Raw genomic sequence first — 15,950 nt, 5'->3', positions numbered from 1 at the left:
CTGAGGGTCAGCTACAGCCTGTGGCTTATGCATCCAGGTCGCGCTCTCAAGCAGAACTGGGATATGGGATGGTCGAGAAGGAAGCGCTTGCATGTGTCTATGGTGTAAAAAAAAATGCATCAGTACCTCTTTGGTAGGAAGTTTGAATTAGAGACGGACCACAAGCCATTAACATACCTGTGTCAGACAGCAAGGCTATCAATGCCTATGCATCAGCTCGCATACAGCGATGGGCTCTCACGCTGGCTGCTTATGACTACTCCATCCGGCATCTGCCCGGCACTGAAAATTGCCCTGACGCGCTCAGCAGGCTTCCACTGGCTACCACTGAGGAGGCAGTGGAGCAAAGTGCCAAGATTGTCATGGCTGTCGATGTCTTTGACAGCGCAGGCTCCCCCATCAAAGCCCGCCAGGTCAAAATCTGGACAAACAGAGATCCCCTCCTATCCCTGATTAAGAAATGTGTCCTGACTGGGGATTGGACGCCCGCACACGGAGCATGCCCTGAGGAGGTCAGACCGCTCCACAGACGGATGGATGAGGTCTCCATCCAAGCCGACTGCCTACTATAGGGCAGCCGGGTAGTTATGCCCCAGAAGGGCAGGGAGGCATTCATCAGGGAACTCCACAGCGAGCACCCAGGCATTGTGCTAATGAAGGCCATTGCCCGGTCACACGTTTGGTGGCCTGGAATTGATTCAGACCTGGAACACTGTGTTCGCAGTTGCACGACATGTGCCCAGCTGGGTAATGCCCCCAGGGAGGCCCCGTTCAGCCCGTGGCCCTGGCCCACCAGGCCATGGTCACGCATTCATGTTGACTACGCGGGCCCGTTCATGGGAAAGATGTTCCTTATTGTGGTAGATGCGTACTCGAAATGGATCGAGTGCATCATTCTGAATTCATGCATGTCATCCACCACCGTGGAAAGCCTACGTGCGATCTTTGCAACCCATGGCTTGCCGGACATCCTGGTTAGTGACAATGGCCCATGTTTCACAAACTACGAATTCTGAGAGTTTATGTCGGGCAATGGCATCAACCACGTCAGGACTGCGCCGTTCAAGCCGGCCTCCAATGACCAGGCGGAACGGGCAGTCCAAATCATTAAGCAAGTCATGCTCAGGATTCAAGGACTCTCCCTACAATGCCGCCTATCGCGTCTCCTGCTGGCCTATAGATCCCGACTGCACTCGCTCACGGGGTTCCCATCCGCAGAGCTACTAATGAAACGGACACTCAAAACTCGGTTGTCCCTCATCCACCCAGTCCTGACCGACATAGTTAAAGGCAAGCGCAAGTCACAAAACGAGTACTATGACTGTACTTCGATGGGGAGATATATAGAAATAAATTATCCTGTATTCGTCCTCAATCACGCCATGGGGCCCAAATGGCTTGAGGGTACTGTAATTGACAAAGAGGGTCATCGTGGTAAAACTCAACAATGGTCAGATATGCCGTAAGCATCTGGACCAAGTGAAAAAAAAGGTTCAGCATCGACACGGAGGAACCTGAAGAAGACCATGAGATGGAGCTCACAACACCGCCAGTGAACGAACAACAAGAGCAATCAGAAGAATGCACAGTCCCTGCGGTCAGCCCGGACAGGCCGGAATCACCACAGGTGACAGACACTCACGTCAGTGTCCAACAACCAGAGACCCAACTGCGGCGCTCCACGAGGGAGCATAGACCACCTGAAAGACTTAACCTATGATCCCAATAAGACTTGGGGCGGGGGGGGGGGGGGGGGGGGAAGGTGATGTCATGTATATAACCACAATGTAACGCCACTGTATTACTGTATACTCTCAACCTAGATACACACCTTGATCACAAGGGGTGAACTTGTGGGAGACACTCCTTACCTGATCACACAGGTATAAAAAGGGAGGTCCCACGCAGGGTCATCGTCTTTGGAGTCCTGTGAATAAAGAGTTAAGGTCACAGAGTGACCTTGTCCCCAGAATGTGCCTCGTGTGGTTACATACTGTAGCGTAAGGACTTTACAACTGTGACCTCCGAGGGAAGCGCTTCCTCATTCCTTTAAGTAGTCACCAGTTAATACTTTAAAAGGTGTACAGGCTGCTTTCTCAGACGTGATTAATGACAGTCTCTAAATGAGGTGACCGCACCTAATTTAGCGAGCGGACGCAAGCAGGGTTGTTGCACCAGGACTGACATCATGATCAGACTGATCATCAGCAGCCAGGAGCTAGCGTTTAGCGGCGCCGGTAAACCTCAACTAAATTTTCCGGCGGGGCGCTATAAGCTGCACGCCCGATCGGTAAGCTATTACGCTCACATTAACTTCCCTCCTGGCCGCTAACTGAGGCACGAGACAACCCAATTTCCACCCCTGTCATTTTTAAAACATGCAGCTGATTATCAGTGTCAATTAATGGAAATGCTCCCGGACATCTCCACAGATGATTCTTCCACATTCAGTTTCACTGAGTTACACTTAGAACCAATCATCATCTAGGGGAAGAAAGAGTGAAAAAAACAGTCAGCACAGCTCCTGCAGAAAAGCATCCCATCACGCACCCGGCATGGAGAGACACTGCTACTGTCATTGGGCTGGAGCTCATGGCTTCCACTGATCTGCGGCAGAGCAGATTTCCGAAGGCAGAGTCCGAGAAAGCCTCTAAAGATTCGGTCCACCAATCTCTCGAAAATGGACAGCTGTCTCTCCAAGGCAAGGACAGCATTGCCTGTGGCTGTCAAGCTAACTGTGGTTCTTGACTGTCATGTGGCAGGCTCCTTCCAGGCTGCTGCTGGAGAGAAAATCAACATCTCACAGTTTGAAGTTCACTGCTGGATAAGGAACATTTCTGAGGCTCTCCAAACACCGAGAAACAGGTTAATCTCATTCCCTTTTGCGAGAGACAAGCAGGCAGAGCAAACACAAGAGCTTGCACAGACTGTGGGCTTCTCCGTGGTGCAGGATGCCAATGACTATGTGAATATTGCCTTGCATGTACCTCATGTGAACTTAGCCATTTTCATGAATCAAAATGGATATCACTCCCTCAAGGTGCAGCTGCTATGTAACCACAGGCAGTGCATCATGCAGGAGAATGCCCATTATCCTGGCAGCAGTCACAATTCCTTCATTCTGCGGCAGTCCTATGTGTCACCTGTATTTGACCCACCACGGCAAGTCAAGGACTGGCTGCTGGGTGACAAGGGTTCTCCACTCGTGACATGGCTCATGACTCCAGTACAAAACCCATGCACAAGTGCACGGCAGGCCTACAATGAGAGCCATGTTGCTACAAGGAACATTATAGAGCACATCATTGGCATCCTCAAGCAACAATTCCGCTGCCTGGATCTCTCTGGAGGAGCCTTGCAGTACTCAGCTGAGCATGTAACAAAGTCTGTGGTGGTATGCTGGATGCTGCACAGCCTGGCCATTCAGAGGGAACAGCTCTTGCCACCACCTACCCGGCGAGGAGCTGAGGAGGATGAGTAGGAAGAAAAGGAGGAGGAGGAGGAAATGGAGAAGGAGTAAGTGCCACAGAATGTGGAGGAACAGGAAGAGGAAGAGAGACTACAACATGGACAGCCCCTTTCTGCCCAGGCTCTAAGTGATCAAATAATTCATGAGCGATACAAGTCATCTCAACCACACCTACCCTTTCACAAACAGTCCCACAACCTTGCCTTCCCTCAATCACTGATCATCACATCGTCCTCTTTACAACAACACAAGCATAAAAACCACATTCCAATCCAATTTTATAAATTCAATCATTGCAGAATACATCCAAAAATAAACCATGTGCATTCATAGAATCACAGAATGGTTACAGCACGGAAGAAGGCCATTCGGCCCATCGAGCCCGTGCCGGCTCTCTGCAAGAGCACCTCAGTGAGTCCCACTTACACGTCAGCTAGTCCCACTTCCCCGGCCTTTCCCCGTAGCCCTGAAAAAATGTTTCTTTCAGGTACTTATCCAATTCCCTTTTGAAAGCAGTGATTGAGTTTGCCTCCCCCACCCTTTCAGGCAGTGCTCTCCAAATCTTAAACACTCGTTGTGTAAAAAAGATTTTCCTTATGTTGCCTTTGCTTCTTTTGCCAATCACTATTAATCTGTATCCTATGGATCTCGGCCCTTCTGCCCAACAGTTTCTCGATCTACTCTGTCCAGACCTCTCATGATTTTGAACACCTCTATCAAATCTCCCCAAGACGGGGTGCCAAGCTTCCTGTTGGCGACCTGGTCGACAATAACAAATAAAATGGAGTCACTGGCAGTGCCACCTCCCCTTTAAGGCCGGCCGCGTCGCCAAGCCACAAAAAGGGTACCGGCAGCAAAAGCTGTTGGGGGCCCCAACTGTTCCATCCTACTCTCTCACCGCTCTTGCCGCTCAGCTTGCCCGCAGGGGGATAACCTTGCCAATCTCCTCCCTGTCCAACTCATCCCTCCAAGCACTGACCCTGTGCATGCTGGCAGTGGATCAGCCATCACCGATCCTCTCTGAATCTCCTGGCAGACTGTCCATTCGCTTGCGAACAAGGCCCTTGCCATCCATGAGCTTATCGTGGACGATTGCATCGACATCATGGCCCTGACGGAAACTTGGCTGAGGGGTGATGACACCTTACCTTTAAATGAAGCCTCCCCGCCCGGCTATACCTTCCACCGTTTGCCCCGCCCAGACCACCGTGGTGGCGGTGTGGCTCTCATCACCAAATCACACCTTGGTCTGCCCCCCTACTCCTCCAGCACTTTCTCCTCCTTTGAACATCTCACCCTATTCCACCCCCTTCACCTTGCATTTGAAATTTTTGTTCTCTACCGCCCACCCAAGTATAATAAAAAATGTTATCACGGATATATCTTCACTGCTTTCCTCCCTCAGCCTCTGCACCGAGCAACTGCTCATCCTCAGTGATTTCAATCTCTATCTCAATTCATCATGCTCTCTCTCCTCTGAGTTCACTACTCTCCTGTCCTCCCTTAATCTCTCTCTCCATATTCATTCCTCAACTCATATTCACGACCATCCCCTTGACCTTGCAATCTCTCGTGGCCTCGCTATTCCGACCGTGTCAGTTACAGATAAGGCCATCTCTGACCATTCCTTGTATCACTCTCCACTCACACCCCCCTTCCCACACCCCCCTTCCCCCACCCCCTTCCCACACCCCCCCTTCCCACACCCCCTTCCCACACCCCCCTTCCCACACCCCCTTCCCACACCCCCCTTCACCCACCCCCTTCCCCCACCCCCCTTCCCACACGTCCCTTCCCCCACCCCCTTCCCACACCCCCCATCACCCACCCCCTTCCCACACCCCCCTTCCCACACCCCCCTTCCCACACCCCCCTCACCCACCCGCTTCCCACACCCTCCTTCCCACACCCCCCTTCCCACACCCTCCTTCCCACACCCCCCTTCCCACACCCCCTTCACCCACCCCCTTCCCACACCCCCCTTCCCACACCCCCCTTCCCAAACCTCCTTCCCACACCCCCATTCCCCACCCCCCTTCCCCCACCCCCCTTCCCACACCCCCTTCCCACACCCCCTTCCCACATCCCACTTCCCACACCCCCTTCCCCCACCCACTTCCCACACCCCCCTTCCCCCAACCCCCTTCCCACACGCCCCTTCTCACAACCCCCCTTCCCACATCCCCTTCCCACACACCCCCGTTCCATCCCCTTCCCACACACCCCTTCCCCCACCCCCCTTCCCACACACCTCTTCCCACACCCCCCCTTCCCACACCGAACCCTACTTCCTTCTGCATCCGCCCCTGGAAAAAACTCCCTCCAACTCTCTTACAACTGCACTTATCAACTCCAAACTGTCCAGCCTTGGGTCTTCCTTTCACCAGGACATTTCTGCAGTCACCGATCTGCTCAACCACACCCTCACCACTACCATTGATGCCCTAGTCCCTATTAAAACCATTACTCTCTCTCACCCTTACCATTCCCCCTGGTACAGCCCTCAATTTTGCTTCCTCAAGTCCAAGGGGCTCAATGGATGTGGCAGACAACTGGTTTCACCGCCAGATCTTGTCTTCCAAAACTGCTCACTATTCCAGGATCATTCCGGAATGCAAAGATAACACCCGGCTACTATTCTCTAATGCTAATCATCTTCTTAAACCCCTCTCCCCTGTCTCCATCACACTCACTTCCAACAAGTGTGAGGAACTGATGGACTTCTTTGTCTCAAAGATTGAGACCATCCGATCAGCTGCCTCTGCGAGTTCCCTTCCTTCACCTAGTCCACCGGGTCAAACTTCCTCTGAAGTTCCCACCAGCCCTAGCCCTAAACTCAGATCTTTCTCTAGTTTCTCTCTGATCTCCCCTCTTGACCTCTCGACGCTCATCTTGTCCATGAGACCCACTTCCTGCTTCCTTGACCCTATTCCCACTAAACTGCTGAACACCCAACTTCCTTTTCTGGCTCCCATGTTAGCCGACACTGTTAACGGTTCTCTCTCCTCAGGTATTGTCCCCCTCTCCTTTAAATTTTTCGTCATCACCCCTCGCCTCAAAAATCAACTCTTGACCCCACTGTGCTTGCTAACTATCGCCCCGTCTCCAACCTCCCTATCCTCTCCAAAGTCTTTGTACATGTTATCGCCTCCCAAATCCGTGCTCATCTTTCCCGGAACTCCTTGTTTGAATCCCTTCAATCAGGTTTCTGCCCCGCCACAGTACTGAAACGGCTCTCATCAAAGTCACAAACGACATCCTTTGTGAGTGTGACAAAGGCAAACTATCCCTCCTTGTCCTCCTCGACCTGTCTGCAGCCTTGGACAGAGTTCACCGTTCTCTCCTCCTCCAACACCTCTCGACCATCGTCCAGTTGGGTGGGACTGCACTCGCCTGGTTCCATTCTTATCTATCTAATCATAGCAAAAAATCACATGCAATGGCTTCTCGTCCCGCTCCCACATCGTTACTTCTGGTGTCCCCCAAGGATATATTCTTGGCCCCCTTCTATTTCTCACCTATATGCTGCCCCTTGGTGACATCATCCAAAAACACAGAGTCAGTTTCCACATGTACGCTGACGACACCCAGCTCTACCTCTCCACCACTTCTCTCGACACCACCATGATCTCTACATTGTCAGACTGTTTGTCCAACATGAGCAGAAATTTTCTCCAATTAAACATTGAGAAGCCATTGTCTTTGGCCCCCGCCACAAACTGGAGGAAGGTATACAGTGGTGTTCCCCAAGGGTTGCGTTGCCTCGCCACTGACTCCATCCCTCTCCCTAGCATCTATCTGAGGCTAAACCAGACTGCTTGCAACTGAGGCGTCATATTTGACCTTGAAATGAGCTTCCGACCACATATCCGTGGCATAACTAAAACCGCCTATTTCCACCTCGGTAACGTTGCCCACCTCTGCCCCTGCCTCAGCTCACCTGCTGCTGAAACCCTCATCTATCGACTCTGGATCAGTTCCTATGAACTGGAGGGTAGCTAATGTAACACCACTTTTTAAAAAAGGAGGGAAGAGAGAAAACAGATAATTATAGACTGGTTAGCCTGACATCAGTAGTGGGGAAAATGTTGGAATCAATTATTAAAGATGAAATAGCAGCGCATTTGGAAAGCAGTGGCAGGATCGGTCCAAGTCAGCGTGGATTTATGAAGGGGAAATCATGCTTGGCAAATATTCTAGAATTTTTTGAGGATGTAACTAGCAGAGTGGACATGGGAGAACCAGTGGATGTGGTGTATTTGGACTTTCAAAAGGCTTTTGACAAAGTGCCACACAAGAGATTGGTGTGCAAAATTAAAGCACATGGTATTGGGGGTAATGTACTGATGTGGATAGAGAACTGGTTGGCAGACAGGAAGCAGAGAGTCGGGATAAACGGGTCCTTTTCAGAATGGCAGGCAGCGACTAGTGGGGTGCCGCAAGGCTCAGTGCTGGGACCCCAGCTATTTACAATATACATCAATGATTTAGATGAAGTAATTGAGTGTAATATCTCCAAGTTTGCAGATGACACTAAGCTGGGTGACAGTGTGAGCTGTGAGGAGGATGCTAAGAGGCTGCAGGGTGACTTGGACAGGTTAGGTGAGTGGGCAAATGCATGGCAGATGCAGTATAATGTGGATAAATGTGAGGTTATCCACTTTGGTGGCAAAAACACGAAGGCAGAATATTATCTGAATGGCGGCAGATTAGGAAAAGGGGAGGTGCAACGAGACCTGGGTGTCATGATACATCAGTCATTGAAAGTTGGCATGCAGGTACAGCAGGCAGTGAAGAAGGCAAATTATATGTTGGTCTTCATAGCTAGGGGATTTAAGTATAGGAGCAGGGAGGTCTTTACTGCAGGGTCTTAGTGAGGCTTCACCTGGAATAATATTGTGTTCAGTTTTGGTCTCCTAATCTGAGGAAGGACGTTCTTGCTATTGAGGGAGTGCAGCGAAAGTTCACCAGACAATTCCCAAGATGGCAGGACTGACATATGAGGAGAGACTGGGCCTGTATTCATTGGAGTTTAGAAGGATGAAAGGGGATCTCATAGAAACATATAAAATTCTGACGGGACTGGACAGATTCGATGCAGGAAGAATGTTCCCGATGTTGGGGAAGTCCAGAACCAGGGGACACAGTCTAAGGATAAGTAGTAAGCCATTTAGGACTGAGATGAGGAGAAACTTCTTCACTCAGAGAGTTATTAACCTGTGGAATTCCCTACTGCAGAGAGTTGTTGATGCCAGTTCATTGGATATATTCAAGAGGGAGCTCGATATGGCCCTTATGGCTAAAGGGATCAAGAGGTATGGAGAGAAAGCAGGAAAGGGGTACTAAGGGAATGATCAGCCATGATCTTATTGAATGGCGGTGCAGGCTCGAAGGGCCGAATGGCCTACTCCTGCACCTATTTTCTATGTTTCTGTGTTTCTATGTTTCATCCATGCCTTTCTTACCTCTAGACTTGACTACTCCAACGCACTCCTGGCCGGTCTCCCACATTCTCACTATGTAACTGTGAGGTCATGCAAAACCCAGCAGCCCATATCCTAACTCACACCAAGTCACGATCACCCATCACCTCCGTACTCGCTGACCTACATTGGTTCCCAGTTGAGCAACGCCTCAATTTCAAAATTCTCATCCTTATTAACAAATGCCTCCATGGCCTCGCCCCTCCCTATCCCTGTAATCTCTTTCTGCCTTACAACCCCATGAGATGTCTGTGCTCCTCAAATTCTGCCCTCTTGAGCATCCCTGATTATAACCGCTCAACCATCGGTGGCTGTGCCTTCAGCTGCCTGGGCCCCAAGCTCTGGAACTCCCTCCCTAAACCTCTCAGCCTCTCTGCCTCTCTTTCCTCCTTTAAGACGCTCCTTAAATCCTACCTCTTTGACCAAGCTTTTGGTCACCTGCCCTAATTTCTTCTTATGTGGCTCGGTGTCAAATGTATTTGTTTTGTCTTATAACACTGCTGTGAAGAGCCTTGGGATGTTTTAATATGTTAAAGGTGCTATATAAATAAAAATTGTTGTTTTTGTTGTTAAATTTCATCTGCCACATGTCCGTCCATTCCACCAACCTACCAACCTATCTGTGTCCTCTTGAAGTCTATCACTATCCTCCTTACTTTTCTAAGTTTTGTTTCATCTACAAATTTTGAAATTGTGCCCTGTACACCCACATCCAAGTCATTATTATATACCAAGAATTGCAGTGGTCCTACAAGCGACCCCTGTGGGACACCACTGTCTACCTTCCTCCGGTCAGAAAAACAACCGTTCACCACTAGTCTCTGTTTCCTGTCACTTAGCCAATTTCATATCCATGCTGCCAATGTCCCTTTTATTCAACTTTATGCCTGCCTTCCGTGTGCCTTTGCTTACCCTAGTATTCCTACAAGATGCTTCCCCAGTAGCTGCAGCAAAGGCGGTGGAAGGCATTTGACCTTCAATTGAGGAAACTGCAAATGCCCTTGGAGGGTGAACGGGAGCATCTCAATGGCTAAAGGGCCCAGCTTCAGACTGCACCATCTCGGCCTGGGTGGCTGAAGTCTCGGCTGGCTGGCAGACAATCAACAGCAAAGGCACTGCTAGAGCGGCAGTGATGGGAGCAGGAATGCTGTCACCCTGAGAGAGGAAAGCAGGGCCGGGCACCATGGAGTCACTGCCACTCTCCTGGGGCGACACCTCAGCAATCTACTGATCTGTTGGAGAACAGATTGATGGATTGCTGTAATGCCCTGGAAGCCCCTTTGAACTGTGATAGCCAGAGCAATGATGGCAGCAGTCTGAGCTTGCATGGTGGGATTCTGAGTTTTCACTGCAGCACTCAGACCTTTGATGGAAGCTGTTTGTGCTGCAATGCAAACTGTGACATCAGCCATCAGAAGCTGCATCATGGTGGGTTCCACAGATGTGCTGATGGAAGAGACCACCTGTACAATATTGGTGCTGGGTTCTTTCATGCTCCTTGACATTGTGTGTAGGCTTTCTGGGAAGCTTTCCAGCACCCCAAGCATTTGGTTATGAACACCCATCAACCTTCTTCTGTAGCCTGGCTCATTGAAGTCCTCATCTGAGTCCTCTGCAGCAGAACTAGTGTACGACTTCGCCCTCCGGCGAGCTGGCACCTGCGTTAACCATTCCCGCCGCCCTGGCTCCTGCGCACTTATGCCCGCTGTCTGGCCATGTGCACATCCCTCCTCTATCCTAGCCTCTAAAATACTTTCAGTGTCAGTCGCTGAGATGGTGGGTGCGAGTTCAAGATCAAGTGACGGTGTCTCTTAATCTTCACTGTCTTCTTCCTCTTCCTCCTCTGACTGAGAATGTTCCAATTCTTGGGTATCCAAAATGAAAAAGGGACAAGAGCTGGGTTGTGGTGAGGGGAGAGGAGAAATTAAGAAGTGTGTCCTTACACCATCCGTAGCTTGTGATCAGAAGAGATTGTGGGATGAGGGAGAAGGAGGATTAGGTGTGCAGATACCTTTATCATTCATCGATCCAGTCCTGCCAGTGATGCTCCTTCCCATGGTGGCCAGAACTGTCTCCTTCATAGGGGTTAAAACATACAGGTGCACTTGTCCTCCCCCAGTTCTTTCCTGCCGCCTTCTGTTATGCACCATCTCCTGCAAGAAAGAGGGATGTGTATCAGTGAAGTGTCCTGCAATACGTTTGGGTGATGTGGCTGTTATGATTGAATAGCTGCCAGTGTGTGCAAGCTGTGAGTTGTGAGTATGAGGCTTGTGTAAGGGTGAGGTCATTATGAATTTTAGGGTTAAGTACTAATTGATAGAGATTTGGTGATGGGGGTATAGTGAGTTGATGAGGCTAGTGGTGTAGTTGGTAAGATATGCTATTTGAAGATTGAACACATTCACCATGACAACTCTTGTCAGATCGTTAAACTACTTCCTGCACTGCAACCATGTTCTTGGAGCAACGCTCCTGGCAGTGACCTCCACTGCAAACTACTTATCGCCACTTCCTGAGCATATATCTACAGATACAGGACGTCTCCTTCTTTCCACCTCTTGCACCAAGATCTCCAGTGCGTTGTCTGAAAACCTTGGTGCTCGCTATCTTGCATGTTCAACCATTCCCCAAAGTATCATAGCCCAGATTAACTTTTCAAAAACTCCCACTACTTCTTGCAGCCACAATGCACCTCCCCTTTAAGAGGTGCAGGCTGCCTTTAAGTAAAGCTAGCCGCTTGAGATATCGAGCCCCCCCCCCCCCTCCCCCGCTGATGGGTTCAGCCAATCAGCAGCACAGGTAGTGCTGGCTGCACGCGGCAATCATTTAAAACAGCAGGCAGCACAAATTTAATATGCTGTCTGCAAAACAATAACGGGCGCGGTTTAATCATAATTATCACGGCCATTTTCAGGGGTTAGCCAATGTAACCCCCAGAGTTTCCATATTATAAAAAAAATAGAGGCACTGAAGAAGGTGCAAGACAGATTCACAAGGATGGTTCCAGAATTGATACGTATCAGGAAAAGTTCAACTGACTGGGGCTTTTTTCTCTAGAAAAGAAAAGGCTGAGGGGTGACCTAATAGGGGTCTTTAAAATGATGAATGGATTTAATAAGGTAGATGCAGAGAAAGTGATTCCACTTGGCGGGGGAGAGACCAAAACCAGGGGCCATAAATATAGCTAGTCACCAATAAATCCAGTAGGGAATTCAGGAGAAACTTCTTTACCAATGTGGAACTCGCTACCACAAGGAATAGTTGAGGCGAATAGCATAGATGCATTTAAGGGGCTAGGTAAGCACATGAGGGAGAAAGGAAGAGAAGGATATCCTGATAGGTTTAGATGAAGAGAGGTGGGAGGAGGCTCGTGTGGAGTGTAAACAATGCGTAGACCAGTTGAAACGAATAGCCTGTTTCTGTGCTGTAGAATCTATGGCCCCGATATTTACTGGGACAGGATTTCGGAGCGGGGGAGGAGTTATGGTCGGAAAACCCAAAAGTGTGGGGGGAGAGATAGGGGTTCGGGGGAAGATTGGGGGCATTGATGGGGGAGATTCGGGGGGGGGGGGTTGTGTAGGTGGGGGACGGGGTTTACAGGGTAAGCTTGTTGGCCCTGGAGGAAACACTCCTGCTCCTCCGAGCCCACTGGCACTGCTTCTCGCCAGCTTTTACCTGCCAGGATTCCAGAGGCCAGGGAAACCCAGCAGTAAAAAATACAAACCTTGTTAAAATGGAGGTACGCAGTCTCCTTAAAAGGTTTCCATGACTGACCTCATCCTGCCTCCATTAAGATCAGAAGTGGTGGGTTAGGTTGAAATTTTTAACATTTTTACTTGCCACCCAATGCAGACCCATTTTAGGCATTAAAATTATCTACCGCCTGTGTAACTCTATGGCTGATCCGCCAAAAATAACATTAACCAAGTGAACGAATTTCCTGTTTCCTGTTAACAAGTCAAGTGGCAAACTTGCCTGTGCGATTGCGATGAATCCCAGGAGTTGAAATCTCCCAGGCCTGTTTTCTGGTGCAGGGGTTGAGCTTCTAACTCACCCACCAACCCAAAACCACCCAGAGTTAAAATAGGGACCTTCATTTTTGGTAGAACTTGTTACACAAAGTACTTGAAGTTTATATATTTTGAAATGCATGATTTTTATTTACCTCTTAAGTTTTGGATGATTTTTGATGACACGTTCTGCTTTTTATCACTTCTTTGTCCAGTTTTTCATTTTCTCTTCTTTATGTCCAGTTTACACACCAATTCAAAATCTGTAGCATGGTGGCTCCTGTCTGATCACGTTATTGCAGTTTCCAGAGAGCTCTGTCACATCCAGTGTCCTTTTATCTTGTTTCTGTTTGTGCTGCATCTGGCAGTAATTGTCTTGGCTGATATAAATACATTTCCTCAGAAAAAGCCGTTGCAGCTCTTAAGTTTCCTCCCTGGTGCATTCAGAATCATGTGTCAATACAGTAATAGGTCGTTTGTAGATTGGACTGAATAGCAGTGTTAGATGAAAACATTTTTGTCACTTAGTGATGAATATTTTATGTTGGAAATTCAGGTAGGTATAACAAAAATAATGAAACATATTGGCTTAAGTCTGTCAATATAAATTAAACCTGCTCCAACCATAGTTAACAGAGCTGGTTGTGTGTTTGGTTAACACCAGGATATCAAACGTTACTTTATGTAATGAAGGAGTGACGTTTAACCAATATTAAATTGGGCAGCATGGCACTAACAATGCCGAAAGTACTCATATACCAAGCTTACAGTGGCAAAATTACTGACAGTTGATATCAGATGTGTTACAACATACAAAATGTTTGCAGCATAATAATAATGTGTGTGACATATCCAAAGCATCTGGCATTCTAAGCTTTCTGACCATACGGTGTTTTACTGTCACAGCCTGGGCTGGAACACTAATTTGTATTAAAGCCACTGATTTATTGAAAAAAAAGAGTCAAGAATTCCTTTGGTTGCTGTATGGTTCAATGTTTGAAAGAAATTATTCTTTTAGAAGGTGTTTATAATACTGCTAGAAATGTTGGAGAAAGTCTTCATGAATGCCTTTACGATGTAGCTACACATAACAACCAAAATAATTCTTGCCCCAGAGCGAATAAATTCTCTCTCAGAATGCTGAGAACAAATAATGATTATGGATTATTATCTTTCTGTTCCATAGCTCCTGAATTACTGTCATCTCAGCACCAGCCAGAAAATAAATCCTCAAAAAATCCTTTTCAAGCTCCATTATTGACTCTTTCCTACATTACAAGTGTGACTACACTTCAAAAAAGTACTTCATTGGCTGTGAAGTGCTTGGGATGTCCTGAGATTGTGAAAGGCTGTATATAAATACAAGTTACTACTTCTTCCTTTCCTTCCCTTTGAGATTCCTAGTCCATTGAGTGCATCGGTTACATCCAAACACCAAAATTCATCTAGTGTTGCTGGTTACATTGTGTACATACTGAAATACCACAAAATCACAGATTTTCAAATTTGTATTTCAAAAAGCAAATAAGACAACAGCTCCCATGCCGGAGGGGTGAACCTGAACTGGAAGACCTGGGACTGAATTCTAGTCTTCACAACAATCTGATTGCTACAATGCCACAATATTGTACTTTCAGCTGGTAGCCCTTTGATTATAATTTTAATAAGTAACTTAGAGGACAACATATTGTCCAAGGAATCTACATTCGGCACCAAATGTAGCGGTCATTGCTAACCAATGTGCAATAATCCAAAGGGATCTGGGCAAGCTAGATCAACAGGCAAAAAGGTAGCAGATGCAGTTCAACATGGATGTGTGTAAAGTCATGAATTAGGTTGTAGAAATGAGAATGTGGTTTAGATATTAAATTACAGAAAAAAAAGCAGAAAAGCACCCTGGGGTTTTATTAGATAAGTCATTAAAACCCTTGATTTAGTATTCACAAGCAGTGAAGAAAGCAAATAAAATATTGGGATGTATATGTAAAATTAAGACTTCTAAGTAGACGATGTTGAAATTGTAGCTGGCCTTGGTGAGGCTGCACCTCGAGCATTGTGTTCATTTTTCTCCCCATATTACAGAAAAGATGTAGGAGCCGAAATTCAGGGCCGCCACAAACCTGGCGGACTTGCGCGATTACCGCTGCTATTTTTGCGGCGGCCCGTCGATCGACTTTCAGCATTTTTCTTTGTAACTGGCGTCCAGCAGTAATGACCGGTGGGAATCGGGAGTTTGCAGCGGTGTGGATGGTTTGATTGTAGCAGAGTAGCCACGGGGAATTTCAGCCTTCTGATCATGTTCTTAAGCTGTCTTGTGGTTTTTTTCTACCCCATGCAGTGTTGGGGTCTCACTGAGGTGGTGGCGGGCCACATGCTGCGGGATGGAGTTGAGAACACTCGAGTCAAAGGCAGAGTCTCGATTAACGAGATCTTCAAAATGCTCCTTCCAGCGGGCCCTGACTGCCTCGGTGTCCTTGATGAGAGTTTCCCGTTCTTGGCCAGCAGTGGGGTGGGGTCTTGAGTGTTTGGGCCGTAGGTGGCCTTGACTGCAATGAAAAATCCTCGCACATCATGGCTGTCGGCCAGCTGTTGTATCTCCTGTGCTTTCTCCATCCACCACCTGTTCTTTAGGTCCTGGGTTTTTCGTTGGACGTCAGCCTTAAGCTGTCTGTAATGCTGCCTTGCTGATCCTGAGTCGGGTTGTTGTTTCAGGCTCCGAAATGCCCTTCGCTTGCGATCTATTAGCTCTTGGATCTCCTGGTCATTCTCATCAAACCAGTCCTGGTGTTTCCTGGTTGAGTGACCGAGCGTCTCTTCGCAGGCCTTCTTAAAGGCCCAGGTTTGCAGCTAAACCCTGAAGAGGGAAGGGATTCTGTTGGAGGATGGCTGTTGCTGTTGGGCCAAGGAAGGGAAGCAGATTTTTGGATGGTAAGTTGGACACCCTGATACAGGCTGTGGAGGGAAGGAGGCGAGTCCTTTACCAAAACG

At 48.3% G+C, this 15,950-nt stretch overlaps 1 protein-coding gene across 1 annotated transcript; it reads left to right on the top strand.

Moving 5' to 3' along the window:
• The first annotated feature begins 2,680 nt into the window (after positions 1-2,680).
• LOC139265515 (putative nuclease HARBI1) lies at positions 2,681-3,481 on the top strand. Its single transcript, XM_070882532.1, has one exon. The coding sequence runs from the start codon at positions 2,681-2,683 to the stop codon at positions 3,479-3,481; it is 801 nt and encodes a 266-aa protein (XP_070738633.1).
• The last annotated feature ends 12,469 nt before the right edge of the window (positions 3,482-15,950 follow it).

This window comes from Pristiophorus japonicus, chromosome 6 (genome assembly GCF_044704955.1).
Source record: "Pristiophorus japonicus isolate sPriJap1 chromosome 6, sPriJap1.hap1, whole genome shotgun sequence".
NCBI classification, from domain to species: Eukaryota; Metazoa; Chordata; class Chondrichthyes; family Pristiophoridae; genus Pristiophorus; species Pristiophorus japonicus.
This window is presented reverse-complemented; position numbering and strand designations above follow the sequence as displayed.

Excerpts from the sequence above, each read along its gene's own strand:
- LOC139265515 (XM_070882532.1), top strand. The coding sequence starts at position 2,681 with ATGGACAGCTGTCTCTCCAAGGCAAGGACAGCATTGCCTGTGGCTGTC.